This window comes from Ranitomeya imitator, chromosome 2 (assembly GCF_032444005.1).
Source record: "Ranitomeya imitator isolate aRanImi1 chromosome 2, aRanImi1.pri, whole genome shotgun sequence".
Classification (NCBI taxonomy): Eukaryota; Metazoa; Chordata; class Amphibia; order Anura; family Dendrobatidae; genus Ranitomeya; species Ranitomeya imitator.
In genome coordinates, this window is record NC_091283.1 from 543235601 (window position 1) to 543257234 (window position 21634).

The 21634-nt window shown below is 44.6% G+C and overlaps 1 protein-coding gene across 2 annotated transcripts in view; it reads right to left on the reverse strand.

Annotated features, from left to right (window-relative positions):
- The window catches only part of RBL1 (RB transcriptional corepressor like 1), a 128254-nt gene that overhangs the window by 14135 nt on the left and 92485 nt on the right, over window positions 1-21634 (reverse strand). Inside the window, exons 18-21 of one of the 2 annotated variants that reach the window (XM_069751931.1) lie at window positions 15994-16086; window positions 1039-1110; window positions 867-954; window positions 266-414 (exon numbers count right to left, since the gene is read on the reverse strand). In XM_069751931.1, coding sequence (XP_069608032.1) covers window positions 266-414; window positions 867-954; window positions 1039-1110; window positions 15994-16086 — 402 coding nt within the window. The remainder of the gene's footprint in view (window positions 1-265; window positions 415-866; window positions 955-1038; window positions 1111-15993; window positions 16087-21634) is intronic. The other variant, XM_069751932.1, reaches the window with a different exon arrangement.

Consider the following 21634-nt stretch of genomic DNA (forward strand, 5'->3'; position numbering starts at 1 on the left):
TGCATTAGGTTGGCCAAACAGGAAAACCATTTTAAACATATGTTCACACTGGGATTTTAGTGTACATTGGACTTGTACAGTAAACTTACCCAGCAGGTATGCATAAGCACTGAATATCATACGCTTCCCTTTCCCCACAATAGCAAGACCAATTAGCATCCAATTCAGTTACGAAATTCCCAAGATATTAGCACTGCAGTTTTCCTGAAGGTAAAAAGCCCACAAATTCATGTTCTCTCCTAGCTTTATGGTATGAGGTTCCTACCAGATGGTCACTGGTGCTGACTGCATATTTAAGTGCAAATAGTTGTATTCGTTCCACATAGACATTGTTATAAAAGGTTATCAAGTCTCCTCTTTCTAGTTCACTGGTCTCAGAAGCTTGTTTTGGGAATGAGTGAGAGTCATCGGAATCTGTAGAAGAGCAAGAATACAATAAAGGTTACATTGTCTGAGATATTAAGCAAGGTACAGGAAAGTTTATGCTTGAAAATTGGCTAATCACCCACTGTATTCTATGGCCTGGAGTGAAAAACAAAATTATTAACTTCCTTTGAATAACACCAAAAGAGCAAACTTACAGGCAGAAAACATTTACCAAGCCAACTAAATAGGGTCAAGCTGTGTTACCCAAACTGTGGCTCTCCCGACTGTTTGAAAACTACAATTCGTACATGTCCGATATCCCTAGGCTGACAGTTATAGTTTTGTATCCAACAGCTGGAGAGCTATAGGTTAGGAGGTAAATGGTCTGAGAGATAAAACACGACTGACGTGGCAAATACAGGAAACCAAGACCACCGGCTACAAAGCAAACTTCTGCATCAGCAAGATGACACTTCATCCAAAGACAAATGTTTTCTTACCACAATCAACCATTTCCACATCTTGACTGGAATCAGCGTCTCTCTGTTGCTCTTCTGGCATTTTTTTCAGTAATACATGCCTATACACCTAACAACCAACAAGCAAGTATGTAATGCTGATGTATAAAAGCATCAAAAGAGATAAAACCATGTCACATCTGTTTTCACTTACACGGCTCTCTGCTTGGGGTTGATTACGATAACATTTCATGATGTCATGGAACAGCCTCTCTTCCTTTGTCACCTGTAAAATACAATTACAAAAGACAAGTAAGACTACAAAGTTGTGGGTTAACATTTGTCTTTCGGGGCTACAGCTTGCCATGACAAGTGCATAAAAGCTTCTCAATGTAAAACTGCCAAAATATAACTGTGGGTTCTTGAACTTTTGAAGAGCATTAGCATCAGTTGTGGCCAAGAGGAAGATTGTGTAAAGTCTCTGGAATAGTGATTATGTAGCAAGAAATTTTGCAGGCACTTCCTATTAACCAAGAGGTTTCACTCTGGAATTACTTTTCAAATGGCAGTGTTTAATGAGAAATTCCTAGAAAGCAGAAAACTTTAGGTAGGCAATTGAACAGCTTCAAGCAATGTATAGTGTGCGCAGAAACATAGAACAGTGAAAGTTGAGAAATAAAATAAAAAGGCTTTTTGGTACTCCTAGTAAAATCATTGTTAGAGCCTTCATTGGGGGGACACAGGTAATCATGTGTTGAATAAGCTGCTGTCGCTAGAAGGTGAACCCTAGGCAAAAAAAAAAAAGAGTTAGCTCCTCCTCAGCTGGGTACACCCACTGACTGGCACAAAGCTCGTCAGTTAGTGAAAAAGCAGTAAGAGAAGCAATAAAGAACACAACAAAGGAACAAATCAGGAAGGGTGCCGAGTCACCCAATGAAGGCTCCAAGAAAGATTTTACGGCGAGTACCAAAAATCCTTTTTTCTTTATCGCTTCATTGGGGGACACAGGTAACCATGGGACATCCTAAAGCAGTCCCAAGGGAGGGAACACAATATTGTGCACAAATCAGGTCAGATGACCACAGCTTGCAGCACCTTTCTACCTAGGCCAGCATCAGTGAGGTGTAGGTATATACCCTGTACAATCTTGCAAACGTATGAAAAGATGACCAAGTAGCTGCCTTACAAATCTAAGTTGCAGAGGCCTGGTGGCGAATGGCCCAGGAGGCCCCCACTGGACGAGTGGAGCAAGCCCTCACTCCAGGAGATGGTGGTGGTCTATTCTTAACTCGGTAAGCCTCCAGTATAGCCAAGTGAATGCAGCGGGCAATAGACTCTGAGGCAGGGACTCCCATACGACGACCCTCAGGGATAACAAACAAGGCATCCGAATGAAGGAAGTTGTCCTTGAAAGATAGACATAAAGCTCTGAGAAGGTCCAGCTTGTGGAGGGACTTTGCCAAGGGATGGACAGGGGAAGGGCAGAAGGAAGGACAAAATCCTTGTTGATATGAAAAGGGAAGACGATCTTAGGAAGGAATGTAGGAAGTGGTCGCAGGACCACCTTGTACCGGTGGATGATGAGGAAAAGAGAGCAGCAAGAGAGATCCCAATTCTGAGACCCAGCTGATCGCAACTAAAAAGGCTATCTTTCAGGAGAGAAGAGAAGGTGCTGTGTCCTGTATGGGTTCAAAGTGGGTCCTTGAAGAACACTTAAAACTGGATTAAGGTCCTATAGCTCCACAGGAGTACGATATGGTGGTGCTAGTTGAGCGACTCCTAGAAGGAAGGTCTTGATCTGGGGACTAAAAGGCCAAGTTCCGTTGAAACAGAATGGAAAGCGTAGATACCTGACCCTTGAGGGTACTAAGAGGCAAACCGGTTTGTAGTTAGACATGGTTTTCCTTGCCTTGATCATGGTCTGTATGACCAAAGACAAGAAATCTGCCTCACGCAGGACGCGGGTTCAACGGCCATGCCATTGAGAGACCGAGAATTCTGGTGGAAGAGGGGACCCTGAGAGAGTATGTCTGGACGGTCTTGGAGTTTCCAGGGTACATGTGCAACTAGGTTGACAATCTGAATACCAGTCTCTTCTAGGCCAATCTGGGGTCACTAGGATGATTAACACCTTCCGCCTTGATGAATCTGGAGATCAGAATAAGAGGTGGAAAAAGGCATGGAAGTCTAAACTGGGATCATGGAATGACCAGAGCGTCATAACTGATTGCCAGTGAGTAGCAAGACCTAGCCACAAATAGAGGGACCTTATAATTCATCCAAGACGCCATCAGATCGACGTTGGGAGTGCTCCCCACCTATGACCGATCTGATCGAACACATAGGGGTTGAGAGACCTCTCGCCAGAGGAGAGGCCCTAACGACTTAGAAAGTCAGTAGCCCAGTTATCCACGCCTGGAATGTGCACCACTGATATTGCAGAACGTCATTCGGCCCAATCCAGAATCCGTGAGACCACTAACATGACGGAGTTGCTGCGTGTCCTGCCTTAGGGTATGTGCGCACATTGCGGATTTGCTGTTGTAAAAATCTGCGCGGATTTGCTGTTGTAAAAATCTGCGCGGATTCTTCCTCTCTTGGCAGAAAATGCAGTTTAAAATCTGTGCGGATTTGATGCGGATTGTTCATGCGGATTTGTATGCGTTTTTGTACGCTAAATAAAGATCTATTATTTAACAAAAAAAAAAAAAGAATTGTGATATCATTCCTAGTCCAAACTCTTTTACATTCTCCATTGAGGACCATAATATCATTACATACCATGTTCAAATATACGGTCTACACGCAAAACAAATAAGTGATATAGATTATATATATATATATATATATATATATATATATATATATATATATATATATATATATATATAATGTATGTATGTATCATATAATCTATATCTATATATATATATATATATATATATATATATATATATATATCTATCGATCTCTATATATCTATCTCTTCTATCACATATATATATACTAGCTATTGAACCCGTTCTACGCCCGGGTGGCGAGCATTTATATTGGTATATGGTCTCCATCCTGGTATGTGCTGCTCCATCCTGCGTCCCCATCCTGTCATGTGCTGCTCCATCCTGCGTCCCCATCCTGTCATGCGCTGCTCCATCCTGCGTCCCCATCCTGTCATGCGCTGCTCCATCCTGCGTCCCCATCCTGTCATGCGCTGCTCCATCCTGGGTCCCCATCCTGTCATGTGCTGCTCCATCCTGCGTCCCCATCCTGTCATGCGCTGCTCCCATCCTGCGTCCCCATCCTTATGTGCTGCTCCATCCTGCGTCCCCATCCTGTTATGTGCTGCTCCCATCCTGCGTCCCCATCCTTATGTGCTGCTGCATCCTGCGTCCTCATCCTTATGTGCTGCTCCATCCTGCGTCCCCATCCTTATGTGCTGCTCCATCCTGCGTCCCCATCCTTATGTGCTGCTCCATCCTGCGTCCCCATCCTTATGTGCTGCTGCATCCTGCGTCCCCATCCTTATGTGCTGCTCCATCCTGCGTCCCCATCCTTATGTGCTGCTCCATCCTGCGTCCCCATCCTTATGTGCTGCTCCATCCTGCGTCCCCATCCTTATGTGCTGCTCCATCCTGCGTCCCCATCCTTATGTGCTGCTCCATCCTGCGTCCCCATCCTTATGTGCTGCTCCATCCTGCGTCCCCATCCTTATGTGCTGCTGCATCCTGCGTCCCCATCCTTATGTGCTGCTGCATCCTGCGTCCCCATCCTTATGTGCTGCTGCATCCTGCGTCCCCATCCTTATGTGCTGCTGCATCCTGCGTCCCTATCCTTATGTGCTGCTGCATCCTGCGTCCCCATCCTTATGTGCTGCTCCATCCTGCGCCCCAATCCTTATGTGCTGCTCCCATCCTCCGTCCCCATCCTTATGTGCTGCTCCATCCTGCGTCCCCATACTGCCTCTGACCCGCTCGGCGCCGAGTGCTGGGGGGCCTGAGCAGGCGGGGACACTGGCGCGCTGTGGGGGTCAGGTGCCGGTATCGCCGCCAGCTCAGGCCCCCCCAGCACTTACTATACTCACCTGTCTGTCCCGTTCCAGCGCTGCGTGCCGCCATCTTCCCGGTCTCCTGGCTGTGACTGTTCAGTCAGAGGGCGGCACCGGCGCGCATTAAGCGCGTCACTGCGCCCTCTGAACTGAAGGCCACAGACCGAAGACCGGGAAGATGGCGGCGCTCAGCGATGGAACGGGGACAGGTGAATATAGGCGATACTCACCCTCCTGGCGGTCCCTGCTTCTCTGTTGGAGATCGCGGTGTGCGTTCAGTGTGAACGCACACCGCGATCTCCCGGGAGCGTCACTCTGTGAGGCCCAGACTGCGCCGGCGCTTGCGCCTGCGCAGTCTATAGAGGCTTCGGACAGAGTGACGCTCCCAGCGTTATATATATATATACACATATATACACACACACACACACAGTCATGGCCAAAAGTATTAACACCCCTGCAATTCTGTCAGATAATACTCAGTTTCTTCCTGAAAATGATTGCAATCACAAATTCTTTGGTATTATTATCTTCATTTATTTTGTCTTAAATGAAAAAACACAAAAATAATTGTCCTAACGCCAAATTGGATAGAATTCCACACCAAACATAAAAAAGGGGTGGACAAAAGTATTGGCACCGTTTGAAAAATCATGTGATGCTTCTCTAATTTGTGTAATTAACAGCACCTGTAACTTACCTGTGGCACCTTACAGGTGTTAGCAATAACTAACTCACACTTGCAGCCAGTTGACATGGATTAAAGTTGTCTCAACCTCTGTCCTGTGTCCTTGTGTGTACCACATTGAGCATGGAGAAAAGAAAGAAGACCAAAGAACTGTGAGGACTTGAAAAACCAAATTTTGAGGAAGCATGAGCAATCTCAAGGCTACAAGTCTATCTCCAGAGACCTGAATGTTCCTGTGTCTACCGTGCGCAGTGTCATCAAGAAGTTTAAAGCCCATGGCACTGTGGCTAACCTCCCTAGATGTGGATGGAAAAGAGAAATTGACAAGAGATTTCAACGCAAGATCGTGCGGATGTTGGATAAAGAACCTCGACTAACATCCAAACAAGTTAAAGCTGCCCTGCAGTCCGAGGATACAACAGTGTCAACCCATACTATCCGTCGGCATCTGAATGAAAAGGGACTGTATGGTAGGAGACCCAGGAAGACCCCACTTCTTACCCCAAGACATAAAAAAGCCAGGCTGGAGTTTGTCAAGACTTACCTGAAAAAGCCTAAAACGTTTTGGAAGAATGTTCTCTAGTCAGATGAGACAAAAGTAGAGCTTTATGGGCAAAGGCATCAACATAGAGTTTAGAGGAGAAAAAAAGAGGCATTCAAAGAAAAGAACACGGTCCCTACAGTCAAACATGGCGGCGGTTCCCTGATGTTTTGGGGTTGCTTTGCTGCCTCTGGCACTGGACTGCTTGACCGTGTGCATGGCATTATGAAGTCTGAAGACTACCAACAAATTTTGCAGCATAATGTAGGGCCCAGTGTGAGAAAGCTGGGTCTCCCTGAGAGGTCATGGGTCTTCCAGTAGGACAATGACCCAAAGCACACTTCAAAAAGCACTAGAAAATGGTTTGAGAGAAAGCACTGGAGACTTCTAAGGTGGCCAGCAATGAGTCCAGACCTGAATCCCATAGAACACCTGTGGAGAGATCTAAAAATGGCAGTTTGGAGAAGGCACCCTTCAAATATCAGGGACCTGGAGCGGTTTGCCAATGAATGGTCTAAAATTCCGGCAGAGCATTGTAAGAAACTCATTGATGGTTACCGGAAGCAGTTGGTCGCAGTTATTTTGGCTAAAGGTTGTGCAACCAAGTATTAGGCTGAGGGTGCCAATACTTTTGTCTGGCCCATTTTTGGAGTTTTGTGTGAAATGATCAATGTTTTGCTTTTTGCTTCATTCTCTTTTGTGTTTTTTCATTTAAGACAAATTAAATGAAGATAATAATACCAAAGAATTCGTGATTGCAATCATTTTCAGGAAGAAACTGAGTATTATCTGACAGAATTGCAGGGGTGTCAATACTTTTGGCCATGACACTAGATAGATAGATATCTAATATAAATATATATATATATACAGTTAGGTCCATATATATTTGGACAGAGACAACATTTTTCTAATTTTGGTTATAGACATTACCACAATGAATTTTAAACAAAACAATTCAGATGCAGTTGAAGTTCAGACTTTCAGCTTTCATTTGAGGGTATCCACATTAAAATTGGATGAAGGGTTTAGGAGTTTCAGCTCCTTAACATGTGCCACCCTGTTTTTAAAGGGACCAAAAGTAATTGGACAATTGACTCCAAGGCTATTTCATGGACAGGTGTGGGCAATCCCTTCATTATGTCATTCTCAATTAAGCAGATAAAAGGCCTGGAGTTGATTTGAGGTGTGATGCTTGCATTTGGAAGGTTTTGCTGTGAAGTAAACATGCGGTCAAAGGAGCTCTCCATGCAGGTGAAACAAGCCATCTTAAGGCTGCGGAAACAGAAAAAACCCATCCGAGAAATTGCTACAATATTAGGAGTGGCAAAATCTACAGTTTGGTTCATCCTGAGAAAGAAAGAAAGCACTGGAGAACTCATCAATGCAAAAAGACCTGGGCGCCCACAGAAGACAACAGTGGAGGATGATCGCAGAATAATCTCCATGGTGAAGAGAAACCCCTTCACAACAGCCAACCAAGTGAACAACACTCTCCAGGAGGTCGGCGTATCAATATCCAAATCTACCATAAAGAGAAGACAGCATGAAAGTAAATACAGAGGGTTCACTGCACGGTGCAAGCCACTCATAAGAGTCAAGAATAAAAAGGCTAGACTGGACTTTGCTAAAAAACATCTAAAAAAGCCAGCACAGTTCTGGAAGAACATTCTTTGGACAGATGAAACCAAGATCAACCTCTACCAGAATGATGGAAAGAGAAAAGTAAGGTGAAGGCGTGGTACAGCTCATGATCCAAAGCATACCACATCATCTGTAAAACACGGCAGAGGCAGTGTGATGGCTTGGGCATGCATGGCTGCCAGTGGCACTGGGTCACTAGTGTTTATTGATGATGTGACACAGGACAGAAGCAGCCAAATGAATTCTGAGGTATTCAGAGCCATACTGTGTGCTCAGATCCAGCCAAATGCAGCCAAACTGATTGGTCGTCGTTTCATACTACAGATGGACCATGACCCAAAACATAAAGCCAAAGCAACCCAGGAGTTTATTAAAGCAAAGAAGTGCAATATTCTTGAATGGCCAAGTCAGTCACCTGATCTCAACCCAATTGAGCAGCATTTCACTTGTTAAAGACTAAACTTCAGACAGAAAGGACCACAAACAAACAGCAACTGAAAACCACTGCAGTGAAGGCCTGGCAGAGCATCAAAAAGGAGGAAACACAGCGTCTGGTGATGTCCATGAGTCCAAGACTTCAGGCAGTCATTGCCCACAAAGGGTTTTCAACCAAGTACTAAAAATTAACATTTTATTTAAAATTGTTGAATCTGTCCAATTACTTTTGGTCCCTTTAAAAACAGGGTGGCACATGTTAAGGAGCTGAATCTCCTAAACCCTTCATCCAATTTTAATGTGGATACCCTCAAATGAAAGCTGAAAGTCTGAACTTCAACTGCATCTGAATTGTTTTGCTTAAAATTCATTGTGGTAATGTCTATAACCAAAATTAGAAAAATGTTGTCTCTGTCCAAATATATATGGACCTAACTGTATATATATATATATATTATTAATTTATATAGCACCATTATTCCATGGTGCTCATACATACATACACTAAATGGTGGCCCGATTCTAACGCATTGGGTATTCTAGAATATGCATGGCCACGTAGTATATTGCCCAGCCACGTAGTATATTGCCCAGCCACGTATGTCACAGGTTACAAAATAAAAAATAAATATACTCACCATCCGATCCGAGGGCCCCTTGTAGCGCGCGGCTGCCGCCATCTTCCGTTCCCAGGATGCATTGCGAAATTACCCAGATGACTTAGCGGTCTCGCGAGGCCGCTAAGTCTTCTGGGTAATTTCGCAATGCATCGCCGGGAACGGAAGATGGCGGCCGGCTCGGCGGACAACGGAGGGTGAGTATAGCAGGTTTTTTTTTTAAATTATTTTTAACATTACATTTTTTACTATTGATGCCGCATAGGCAGGATCAATAGTAAAAAGTTGGGGACACACAGGGTTAATGGCGGTAACGGAGTGCGTTACACCGCGGCCCGTTATGGCCGGCATTAACCCTGTGTTAGCGGTGGCTGGAGGGGAGTAAGGCGCGGCCATTTTCTTCCGGACTGTGCCCGTCGCTCATTGGTCGTGGCTGTTTTGCCGCGACCAATCAGCGACTTGGATTTCCATGACAGACAGACAGACGGAAGTGACCCTTAGACAATTATATAGTAGATATGTATATAGATATATATAGATAGATAGATATAATTCCAAGCCCGAGGTGTAGTAATGAATAGGTGTCAGACAGATACCCTCATTAATAAAGTGGTAAATAGTTACAAAAAAGACACACACACTCAGACATACACACGAAATCTGTGTGAAATGCAATTTTTAATTTTCAAAAACTTTATAAGGGTATGTTCCCACGGTCCGTAAACGCTGCGGGTTGGACGCTGCGTACATCCGCAGCGTCCAACACACAGCATCCAGATGATACAGCATAGTGGATGGGATTTGACATACACGTCAGCATGTGTCTGTACAATGTATTGAGTGCGGTGATTCCGCACGGTTCAATGAACAGATGCATAATCACTGCGTTCAAAAGCCGGCAGCGCTTTAGACGGAAAACACCCTAAAAAAAAAATAATAATAAATTGCGTGGGCTCCGGCGAATTTTTGTTAACCTGCAGAGAGAAAGCAGACAGTTTATGTTAATATTCTGGGATGGAGCCAATAGTCATAAAGGTTCCCAGGCTATTAATATCAGCTCACAGATGTTTGCTTAGCCTTTACTGACTAGTTTACAGGGGAAACTCAGAAATTTTTTTACATGGGGTCCCCCTATAAAATTGAACCAGCAAAGGCTAGGCAGACAGCTGTGGGCTGATATTAATAGCCTGGGAAGGGGCCATGCATATTGGCACCCCCCAGGCTAAAAACATCATCTCGCAGCCGCCCCAGATCCTATAGATGCACCAATTCTGGTACTTAGCCTCGCACTTCCCACTTATCCTGTAGCGGTGGCAAGGGGGGTTCATATTTGTGGGGGTTGATGTCACCTTTGTATTGTCCGGTGACATCAAGCCACGAATTAGTAATGGAGAAGCGTCAATAAGACACCTATCCATTACGAATTCTATAGTTGTATGGTAAATAAAGACACAGCCACAATAAAGTCCTTTATTAATGATAATCAACCATACTTACTGCATCGCCTAATCCCAGACTCCCTCGATCGCCTCCAACAAAAATAAAAATAATAAACCAACACGAATATTCCCTGTCCACCATAGTCCATTTAATAACGAGTGTCCCACAACAAGATGTGACTGCTCTACACGGCCTCCGGTGATACATTGTCAGTCCACCGTAGTTCGTGCTCTCACTTACGGCACTGCAGCGTGAATTATCTCACGCAGTGGTGCCGCAAGTGACAGCACAAACTACGGTGAACTCACGGTGGCGTAGTGATACACTGACAGGAGGTAATCACTCCCGTAGTGTATCGCCGGAGCAGTGTAGAGCAGTCACATCTCCCGATGTAGGACACTCAATATTAAATGGACTACGGCGAAAGGGTAAATATATGGTGGTTTATTTTATTTTTATTGCAAGAGATCGAGGGCATCGGGGAATTAGGTGTTTGGTGAGTATGAATGTTGTATGTGATTATGCAAATGTGTTTTTTTTTTTTACACTTGAACTTTTATATGTGACAGCAGACATAGCTAGATGGGAGCAGTAGTCCCATCAGACGATGCCTGGCTACACACACACACACACACACACACACACACACACACCCGCAGACAGTCCCGCACACATTCTCCGCTCACACACTCTTCCTCCTTCCTTTCTGCAGTGTTTTTGGCATGCAAATCTGCAGCTAATCCATAGACCTTTTTACACCTGCGTTTTAGACTGACTCAATGTAAGTCAATGAGTGCAGAAACGCAGAATTGACATGCTGCGGAAAATAAAACGCTGAGAATCAGTGCAGAATTTTCCACAGCATGTGAAAAAAATATTTAGAATTAAAAGTCCTCAGTGGTTGTTACAATCTTTTCAGTTAGCCATTAAAAGGTAACACATTGCAAACTTTCAAGACTATGCAGGTCTCTTCATGAGGCATAGAATAATGCAAAATCTGAAGAATCCCAAATTTATACACAACAGGGCACAAGAATAATGCCATAGATAAGACAGGTAACGTAAAGCAGAACTACCAATATGGGAGAGTGATAAACCGTTGTGTCCATAAATATTGGAACAGTTCATAGATAAGGAGTGTAAATGTTTTAGGCTATGTGCACATATATAATGGTCCACTGCGGATTTTTCTGCAGTGGATTTGATAAATCTGCAGGGCAAAAACGCTGCATTTTTGCTGCAGATTTATAGCGGATTTACCTCAGTTTTTCTGCAGTTTTCACTGCGATTTTACAACTGCAGTTTTCCATAGGAGCAGCTGTAAAACCGCTGCGAAATCCGCAGAAAGAAGTGACATGCTGGGGAATGTAAACCGCTGCGTTTCCGTGCGTTTTTTTCCGCAGCATGTGAACAGCGGTTTTTGTTTCCCATAGGTTTACATTGTAATGTAAACTCATGGGAAACTGCTGCGGACCCGCAGCTGCGGAAAAGCTGCGGATCCACAGCGTTTTCAGCATCGTGTGCACATACCCTTATGGTTCTCCGATTGGGGTCTGGTTCTGTGCTGTTATGCCCCCATAAGGACTGAGGAGCAAATTCCTTAACTGATGTAAAAAGACAAATCCATGTGACACATTAATTCCTGCACTGAGAGTGTAAAAAACGGTCATAAGTTTATACTCCCAGACTTTTCTGTCTGAGATTTGAAGTTACCTTTTAAAATAAGTAATCTCATGTCCATGGTGCTGTGATCTGAAATACAAAAATGTTTTGCCACAGGTAGATCCATTCTTTTTTCTCTTATTGTGTGGCGGTGAGAATTTATCCTTGTCCTCAGTTGTCTACACAAAGACCCCCAGTTGGACATTTAGTACAAATAATTAAATATACCACATAAGTAGTAATGTAGCTGAAAGTACCTGGTATCTTGTAGTCCTGATGTGAATTGGGGATCTTTATCTTGTCCGTGGTCATTATAAAATGGAAAGGTTTAAAATTTTTTCTTGTTGCAGGGAAAGGTTCCTGCAGCTGTTTGAGAGGACAGAGAGCTTCTGATAATGATGCTTCTTAGATTTGGGGGCTGCCTAAAACACAGTACTGGGGGGGGGGTCTGGAAAAATGGATTGTATGTGGGCATCTTTTTGTAAAGTAAAGGTTGTAATTTCCGTGCAGATCCCCCTGGCACCTCCAGATTTGGATTGTGGGGGACTACTAGAGGCACCCGGTTATTTTCTTCTTTAGCTTTGTAATGTAGCAGGTGATTCCTTGATATTCTAGTGGCTCTTGTAATTTGGTTTTAAATGGTTCTTGGATGGTAACCCTGATTCAAAAAGGTCTTTCTGAGGCGACCAAGGTGTTCTTCCCCATCCATGGGGTTAGAACATATACAATTGTATCTGAAGGCTTGGCTGTAGACAATAGAGGTTATGTGTTTTAGATGGAAACGGTCCCATTTAAGGTATGTTGGACGGTCGATTGGCTTCTGATACAAGGATGTCTCTATTTCATTGATAACATCATGTAAACCACATGTGCACACCAAATTCTGGATTCCCATTAACATTGCCTGAGCACTCATTGCGGATTTGTTGCAAATACACGTGGAAAGACAACTGTGGATCTCCAACGTGTGCATATAGCCTTAGTGGTTTATGTATGCCACAACCGTGGAATTGTGAGATTGAATGCGAACTGGACGGCCGCTAGAAGGTCCTGGCCAGTGGAGGAGAGAGGGAGATTGCTCTCGATTTCGAAAAAGGTTAATGGGAAGAAAAGTCTCCCAAGAGTTCAAGCAACCCTGGACTATGTGTCGAAGGAAGACCGCCCTCTTCCGATCCGAGGAGGCTGGTGTCCGCGCCTAATGGAGGGTGGACTCTACCATGCCAATGACTGCCTCCCACAGTCAGAAGTATCAGGTGATCCAGGGAAGAATGTTTATGTTCCAAGCTGACAAAAGGGCTAGTTGGAAGGCAATCATCTTCCCTAGACCTTTCAAGCTGAAGGAAGCATGGGGATGGGCGTCTTAGGGAACAAAACCCCAGACGAAGTGTCGAAATCTTCTCCTCTGGAATAACTCTTGTAAGAGCGGTATCAAATTAGCATGCTTAGGAAAACAAGGCGTTGGCTGTGGATCAGAGACAATTTTGCCACGTTGACTACCCAGCCTAGACAGTTAAGCGTGTCCAGGGTGATCTGAAGACTTTTACAACAGTCTCGGAAAGACGGGCTCTTGATCAGGTCTTTCAGTTAGGGGCAGCTTACTGTCCCCCTTAGAGCAAAAAATGGCCATGACTGCTGCCATCATCTTCATAAACACCCTGGGGCAGAGGCCAGTCCAAAGGGTAGAGCTGTGAACTGGCAGTGGGCCCCCTGGACCACAAAGTGGAGAAACATCTGATGGAGCAACAAATCGGAACGTGGGGGTGGACATACTGGATGTCCACTGAGCAGAGGAACTCCTCGTGCTCCATAGAAGTAATCAACGAGAAGAGGGATTCAGTCCTGAAATGATGCAGGCGCTCCCGCTGGTTTAGTAGCTTGAGATCCAGGATCAAGATTGGATGGAGTGAGCCTTTGAAACCATGAACATGTTGGGAATAAAATCCTGAGAAGAATTCTTGAGAGGGAACGGGTACGATGATTCCTTCCCAGGAGGAGAGAGGCGATGGCGTGAAAGAAGTCGGGAACTAGGGCTGGAACTCTTGGAGGGCGGGACATGAAGAAACGTCTGCGAAGGAGAGAAGAAAATTCTATCTTGTATTTCATAGTAACGATCTCCGTGACCCAGTTGTCAACGACTATGGAGAGCCACGCATCCTTGTGAAAGAAGACTGCCACCCACTCTGAGTAGATTTCCAGGTGGGGGTGACTTGTCATGCAGAAGAGAATCTATTGGATCAAGACCCTAAGGATTTAGAAGGGCAGTTTTCCTTTGCTCTCGCTGGGCAGGAGACCGGTCTCGCAGAGAGGAGGTTCCAGGGAATGAGAAATGATGAAATGGGCGAAACTGAAGAGAATGTCTCCAGGTGAATGGACGTTTTGGCTTGGGCAGGGAAAGCGATGAACTCTTACCGCAAGTTGAGTCCCAGATGAGCTGATCTAACTTAGACCCAAAGAGCCAAGATCCTTGGAAGAGGAGACTTGTAAGAGATTTTCTTGAGACCGGGTCCACATTCCAGCCCCTGAGCCAGAGAATTCTGTGTATTGCTACAATATTGATAGTAATGCGGGCGGGGCAGCTGGCGGCGCCCAGAGATGCAGCAAGCAAATATTTACCTGAATGGCCAATCTGATCCGCAAGCTCTGCCAGTTCATCCAGTGAGGCTGCTGATAAGATGCCCTGTCGAAAATTTACCCAGGCATTAACAGAGTTGGCTACCTATAGAAAGCAAAGACAGGACAGAGAGAAGCACTAGCAGCCTCAAAGGTGGACTTGGCTAGGGCTTCATTCTGTCAGGGGAGTCCTTGTGGGACTTTGCTTTTTTGAATGAGACCGAGTGATCCAGTGTAGAACACTCCTCTTTATTGAGGGTTTGATTAACAGCAGATATAAGGCTGATGAACATATCCTGGAGTTTGGAAGACTGGTTGGTGTCTGGATCAGATTCTGACTGGGAATCTAGGTCAGACCCCCGAAGGATAAAACAAGCACTCCCATAGGAGGGAAGGCGTGTGTGCGAGCACTTGTGCGCCCATTGGTTGGTACGCACCTAGTGGGGACATGAACAAGGCTGCCATGTAAGTGAAAGGCGAGCTCTCATAGGGAGGAATGTCAGCAAGCCCTCAAATGCTGTTTGGCTGCTGCGCATGAGGAGGAGGAGACGTGAATAAAATGTGTAGCCCTTGGAAAAGCCGGGTATTAAATTACTTGGATGCAAATTTCGCAGCACTGGAAAACACATGCTACAAAGAGGAAAGGAACTATGTTCTTGTCTATCCTTACTGAAGCGGGGACTGTGGAGAAGAGGAGGGAGAGTGCCTGTGTGGAAAGAGTCACGAGACTCCTTCTCCATCCAGAGGATGGCATGAGGTGCTCCCAGGTGAGGGCGCCCATTCCCAGTGACGCCCCTCCTCCTTCCCAAACCGTCGAGGTCCTGGATGATGCAGAAGACTGTCTCGTCCCTGAGGAGTGACCGCCGTCTTACTCCTGGCCCTCTCCTAGGAGGGGGATGGGGTGAGGATAAGGATCGGCCACGACACACTGTCATAAGACACGTTAGAAGAGCAGGGGTAAGGTCCTGCATTGCAGACCAGAAGGTAAGATGTGGATGGCACCACAATGTTTTCTCGGTTGCTAATTTGGGAAAACAGAGTTAGACGTTACTCCCTGTTAGCCTGAAGAGAAGAATCTGAAAAACAAAGGAAAAGATCAAACAACAAGGTGATCCAAGGAGAAAAAGAACAGATCTGGAACCAGATTTAGGTCTGCCTCCTACTGACACCAAGCGAAAACTGGCGAGCTTTGGACCAGTTGATGGGTGTATCCTGCTGAGGAGGAGCTAACTTTTTTGCCCAGTGTCAGCCTCCTAGCGAATGCAGCACACACCCATGGTCACCTGTGTCCATGAATGAAGTGATAAAGAAAGCAAAAATGTCACATTAAAGTCAGAACACAAATATGGATATTACAGTAGGAGGTTGGTGAAGGTTTAAGAAAAATAACAGTCTGTCATTAGAAACAATTGGACTGCATGATATTGTGTTGGGAGGAGGTTCACAAACAAAACAATTACCAAAATACAAATAAAATCATAACATACCCCAGCTATTTCATAGTCTTCTAAGAAACCACGCCAGTGAAATAAGCTCTTAAAGCTTTTCAGAGCATCTTCCACGGTCTCACTACCATCACTCTGGAAATAAGTACAGTAAAGAGAATCCGTCATGAAGGTACACACTGCAATAATCATGCAGCATGCACCTCTGAGTCCAGAGCTCCATCTGCCAATAACTGTGGCAGGTGCCTGAAGTTTTAAAATGGTTGTCTAGGATTTAAGCCAGCAACATCAGATTGTTGAGGGGGAGACAACCAGCATTCCTGCCAATCAGCTGTTTGCAGGGTGTAACCACTCGAGTACTGCAGCTCTGAAGTGAATGGGAGCTTAGCCACAATACCAGAGAATGGCCACTACACTGCAGGGCCCTGCATATCTGGCCACAGAGGTTAATACAAATAGCTGATTGGTGGGAGTGTTCAACCCTCAACGACTGGATATTGATGATCTATTCTTAAGACAGGTTGTAAGTATAGAAGTCCTGGACAAAATCATAAAGCAAAAAACATGTTTTTCACTCTGCATAATGGATAGCATCAATAAGTTCTAAAGCACTGTGAATTATTGTAAAGCAGTTGTCATATTTGCCAATTATTTGCTTCCAGGACACAAAGATGTCCAGGTTCATGGACTCCTGAGAACTGTAGAGGGTGCCTACAGCTTTCAGAATTCTACTATAGCATGTACCATTATGACAGATTCTCTTTAAGGTACTGTGATGTTTAGAATTATCACAGTTGAATAAGACATGAGTACCAGAATCAATAGAGAATGAAACGTTGCAAGATTGGGAGCAGGGCCCTCAATACTTTTAGCATCTGTTGATGTATGTGTTACTCTGTAATGTCTCTACAAGTCCCCTCTAAAATGTAAACTGATGCGGAATATTTTGCCAGCACAGAAATAGAAAATATTATTGTTATTTGATTATCTTAGTGGGCAAAAAAAATGAAAAGTCCATGTACTATCAGGCTTTTGTTTTCAGTATTAAAAACATTAATTTATGGATTTTTTTGAGGAGAGCAAAGGTAACAGAATGATAACATGGGAAAATATTCTATCTCCGACTGATGGCGGCAGTGCAATACCACAAAGGATCTACTGCCTGTTTAGGTTTGTGTAAGTACTTGAAACATGAAATCTTCACATTTTCTCCAAAACCAAATTCAGGACTATGATGCAAACCAGCATTGTGGAAAATTCACTGCTAGGTATGCTCGGCTCTCTCTCTAGGAAACCTTACTCATCACTATGTGGTGTAAGAAAGCTTGTGCACTTTGTAGGCAAGTCTTCCCAACAAAAAAGATTTGTCCAGACAATGAGATAACACAGTGGTCCACAGTTTAACCTTCCAACATGTATTTGCAATCTGTGAGGACTTGCTGCGAATGTTTAACTCCTCCACAGCACAACCACAAGGTAAATGAAAAATTACTACATTCTTAATCTCAATGAATAGTCGTCAGTCAGCTGAATGCACAGATGAGCTGCTTCCTCTAAAGCACACCACTGTTTAATGTGGGTAACATGTGACTGACACGTCCTTGTATTAGACAAAATTCTCTAAGTTATCTATAAATAGTTTTTAAAAAACAAGTATATTTACGGTATTTAAACATATACATACACAAAAACTATTAAAAAATGGGGGTGATACAAATACAAAAATTTACTGCATACAAAAGAAAGGTGTATACTGATTCCATCAAGGGTTGAAGAATTCCATATATCATCATGGTTTTCCTATTGTTACCGAACATTAGTCTAAAGAGGTTATTTGTAGAAGCTGACAGACCAATATGGATTAGTCTGTAAGATGAGCCACATACACAAAAACAGAGAGGAGTATGGTAGACAGTATCTACCAATAAAACCTACTTAGCCTAAGAGTCAATGTTGCTTTTGTGTTACATTTCTGTGTATGGGGGGGGGGCTCCTGTGGTGAAGGTCTGCTAGTATAATAGCCTAAGAAAATTGATTTCAATAGTCTAAACATTGAGTTATCTTCGAGAGAATGCGCAAAAAATGTAATGTGTACAGCAACCGAAGGAGAAGGCCGCATGGTGGAGACCTCACATCAGGAGGGATATAAGAGTCCCAAGGGAACATCACTGGGTCACCCATAGTTGGTACTCAATTGAAGAGTGCCTAGAACGGGGTGGCTCTTCTGCAGGGGACCTCTGGAGCGGCGGTACAGATTCGGAGGGTTGGGCCTACCGGAGGCTCAGAAACCGCAGTCTGTCCTGCGGGCCTGTGACGCAGTCCGGGAGATCAAAGGAGGACTTGGTGGGGTGGTCCCTGCGTCTCCGGCGGTATCAAAAGGAGGAAGGTGCCCAGAGGGGAGTGCAGTAATATTGCTGCGGCTGCAGGGAACCCCGGATTGGAGGTAGGGGGAAATCGTGACTCCCGACGCCTGCCATGCAACACCGTCCATAGGATCCATAATCTCCCAGCTGGGATCCAGATCATCAGAGTTTTCACCGGCGTCTGGTGAGCGCTTGGTCTTTGCAGGAGAGGGGGTGGCGACACACTGATGGGAGCCAAGTCGGCAACTATAAACCCACCCACCAGCCGTGCCTGCCATCTGAGGGCTCTTCTCGTCATAGGGAGCCGTCACCATTTTGGAAGGGTAAGAACTGAGGGGGGAATACACCCGTCACAAAATGTATTAATCCAACAGACTCTCAGACATCAAATTTAACAGAGATTTGCTGCCTTACTGATTAACCTAAAACCTTGTCAAATAAATGCCTGCTGGTCTGAAATTTCTTATAAATCTAAGTGAGCTTTGCAGGGATTAGCACGCAGAAGAATTCTGGTATAACTTCTTAGAGGTCTTGGCGTCACCTAATGGCGGATTACAGAATAGCACCAAAACCTTCTCATTTTAAAATCTCCTTGAAGGTCTTATTTTGGGCCTCTGTATACGCTCCTAACAACTACCCTAACAAATAAACATACAATTTGGAGGTGGCTTGCTGATGGGGGACTGGGACTAATGGGGTGATTGCTGCACTCTCTGCTGCTCTCCATAACCACCCACAAGTAATACGAGCTACAGCCACATATGGGCAAATCCGGCAGGCTGCTGGCCAGACCACAAACACTAATCCAGGGGCACCATGGAAGACATGAAGCGCTATCTGAGTTCAACCCCCCAGGCTAGACATACGAGATCCGCAATGGCACAAGCTAAACCACGAGACAGTTCCTACCTTAAGATATGAAGGCCATCAAATCCTAATCTTGTCAGACTTATCTAGATGCATATTGTTACTCCATAGAGCTCTGAAACCTTTACTATCAGAACTTAAAGAGATGTCCCCTACAGGTGGAAATACCCCTTTCATTTAACAGCTTTCAAAGGAGGTAAATCAGCTACTTTTTGACAGATTGGTGATTTGGCTAACTTCTGAAATTCCAATGATAAATCTTCCAGAATGGCCCTCCTTCCCAGCACTTCCAGAAGCCCCACTAAGATGGCTCAAGGTCCAGCAATCTAAAAAAATGAAGCAATTGCAGAGCTTATCCCAACCTGACATGAGCACCTTTTCCATTTTTTCATCTTGTCTACAATTCCTACAAAAGGTCAAACCCGACCACAATGGGAGATCATTTTTGGACCGGTGGTCCTGCCTGGACGGATACATATCTTGTTTAATTTTTGTGTGTAACATGGGTGTTTTGTATTAAGTGAATAGGTCTCATTTTTAACTGGTCTTAATTTACAGAGTTTGTAAGTTATAAATGACAATGGGCACTTTGGTGGGACACTGCAGTGATTCCTCACAGAACCACAGGGTCTGACCAGACATGGCCATATTTCCTATATAGATATCTATACTACCATTACCTTTAGTCCTAATAGCAAGTTCACTTCTGTGTTCAGATAGATCTCCTTCATTTTAGACAAATTAACAATTTTTTGATGTGTTCATGAGACCTGATGGGTGGGTGGAGGTCCTTACCTGTTCTAGGCTTCCTTTCTACTTGTACGGTGCGTAGGTAGTCTACTACCCATGTTAGCACAAATGGCGCAAGACACGCATGTTAGCAGCACGCCAGATCCCTGCTCTGACAGGCAGGGTGTTCGGCGTCTCTTCACTCACCCATGCTGCAGTTCTTCCCTTCCTCATGCTCTGGATGCTTCCAGCCGATCCTCTAGCCACGTTCTTAGGGCACACACATGTGCGTTTCCGCCCTCTTAAAGGGCCAGCTGGTGCACTTGCGATTTCCTCCCCAGCCGATGGCTGTGGAACATTATGTATATATTGCTTCCTCCCCACTGGGGAGGTGCCTGAGCAACCTTCTTATTTCGCAGTCTTAGTTCTGCAAGGTTGCATACCAGTTCCTGCTGCACTCAACTGCAGATCTTGCCTGTTGCACTCTAATAAAAACACTGCCTGCTGCACTCTGTATTAGAATGCAGCAGACAGCTCACATCAAACTCTGCCAGCTGCTTCCTCCAGTCTGCCCTCTGGGTCCAGCAGCTGCGTGTCCGTTGGTCTTTCCTGGAGTGGCACCTGGCGTTCATCGGGAGCCAAGTCTAACCTCACCATCAGAGGCTCTAGTGAACAGTCAGGTGTTCACTTAGCCATGCCCCTCCAGGCTCTCCACGGTCCGTGGCACAGTGGTTCCATAAACCACGTCAGTGACAACACGGAGCACTCGCTCTAATTCAATTTTCTTCATCATGGTTTTCATTCTTTTTCTATTTTTTCCTCTCTCCCCAATACCCTACCCTATCCAACCACATTTCAACTCCACAGATCTCTCCTTCGAGCAGATTCCCGGGAATCCGGAGCACTGGTAAGTATTTAGATTATGGATAAAATTAAGTTTTACTCCCTTAATGTAAGGGGGCTAAATATACCAGAAAAGAGAAGACAGGTTCTATTTTCCAACCATAAACAACAAGTCTCAGTGCTAATGCTTCAGGAGACCCTTTTTAGTGTGGGGGGCAACACCACAATGCACTTCAAAATACTATCCTAAAATGGTACCTCAAATCCATATTCCAAATCCAAAGGGGTCTTGATAGCTTTTCACAAATCCTTCATACCTGAAATCTTAAAAGTTTCTTTAGTTGGAGGGTAGATTCATTTTCGTGGGGAGGTCGTAAACTTGTCATAACTAACGTATATTTTCCAAACCAAGGACAATGGAAGTTTGGAACAGAGTGCAAGAGGCGCCTTGGGGAGTTTGCGGGCTGCTCTCCTGTGATACTCGGGGTCGACTTCAACATACCGATGAATCCTGCAATTGACGTTTCCTCGGGTAAGTCCTCTTATTCTTCGGCTGTTATTAGTCAAGTAAGAAAACAGATGGTTGGCATCAGGCTGGTGGATGTCTGGAGGGCTCTCCACCCTAACTACAAAGATTATAGTTTCTACTCACAAATTCACATCTATAGCAGAATTTATTATTTTTTCATTTCACATAACTTACTAGATCTGCCAGTGGAGGCTGATGTGGGGTCAATATTGTGGTCAGATCATGCTCCCATATACTTTTTAATCCTTTTAAACTCTAATGTGAAATCAGGCTTCTCTTAGCGCCTGAATGAGAATTTACTACGGGACTCCTTGTGCAATTCCAACGTAGAACAAACGATAGTCAATTTTAT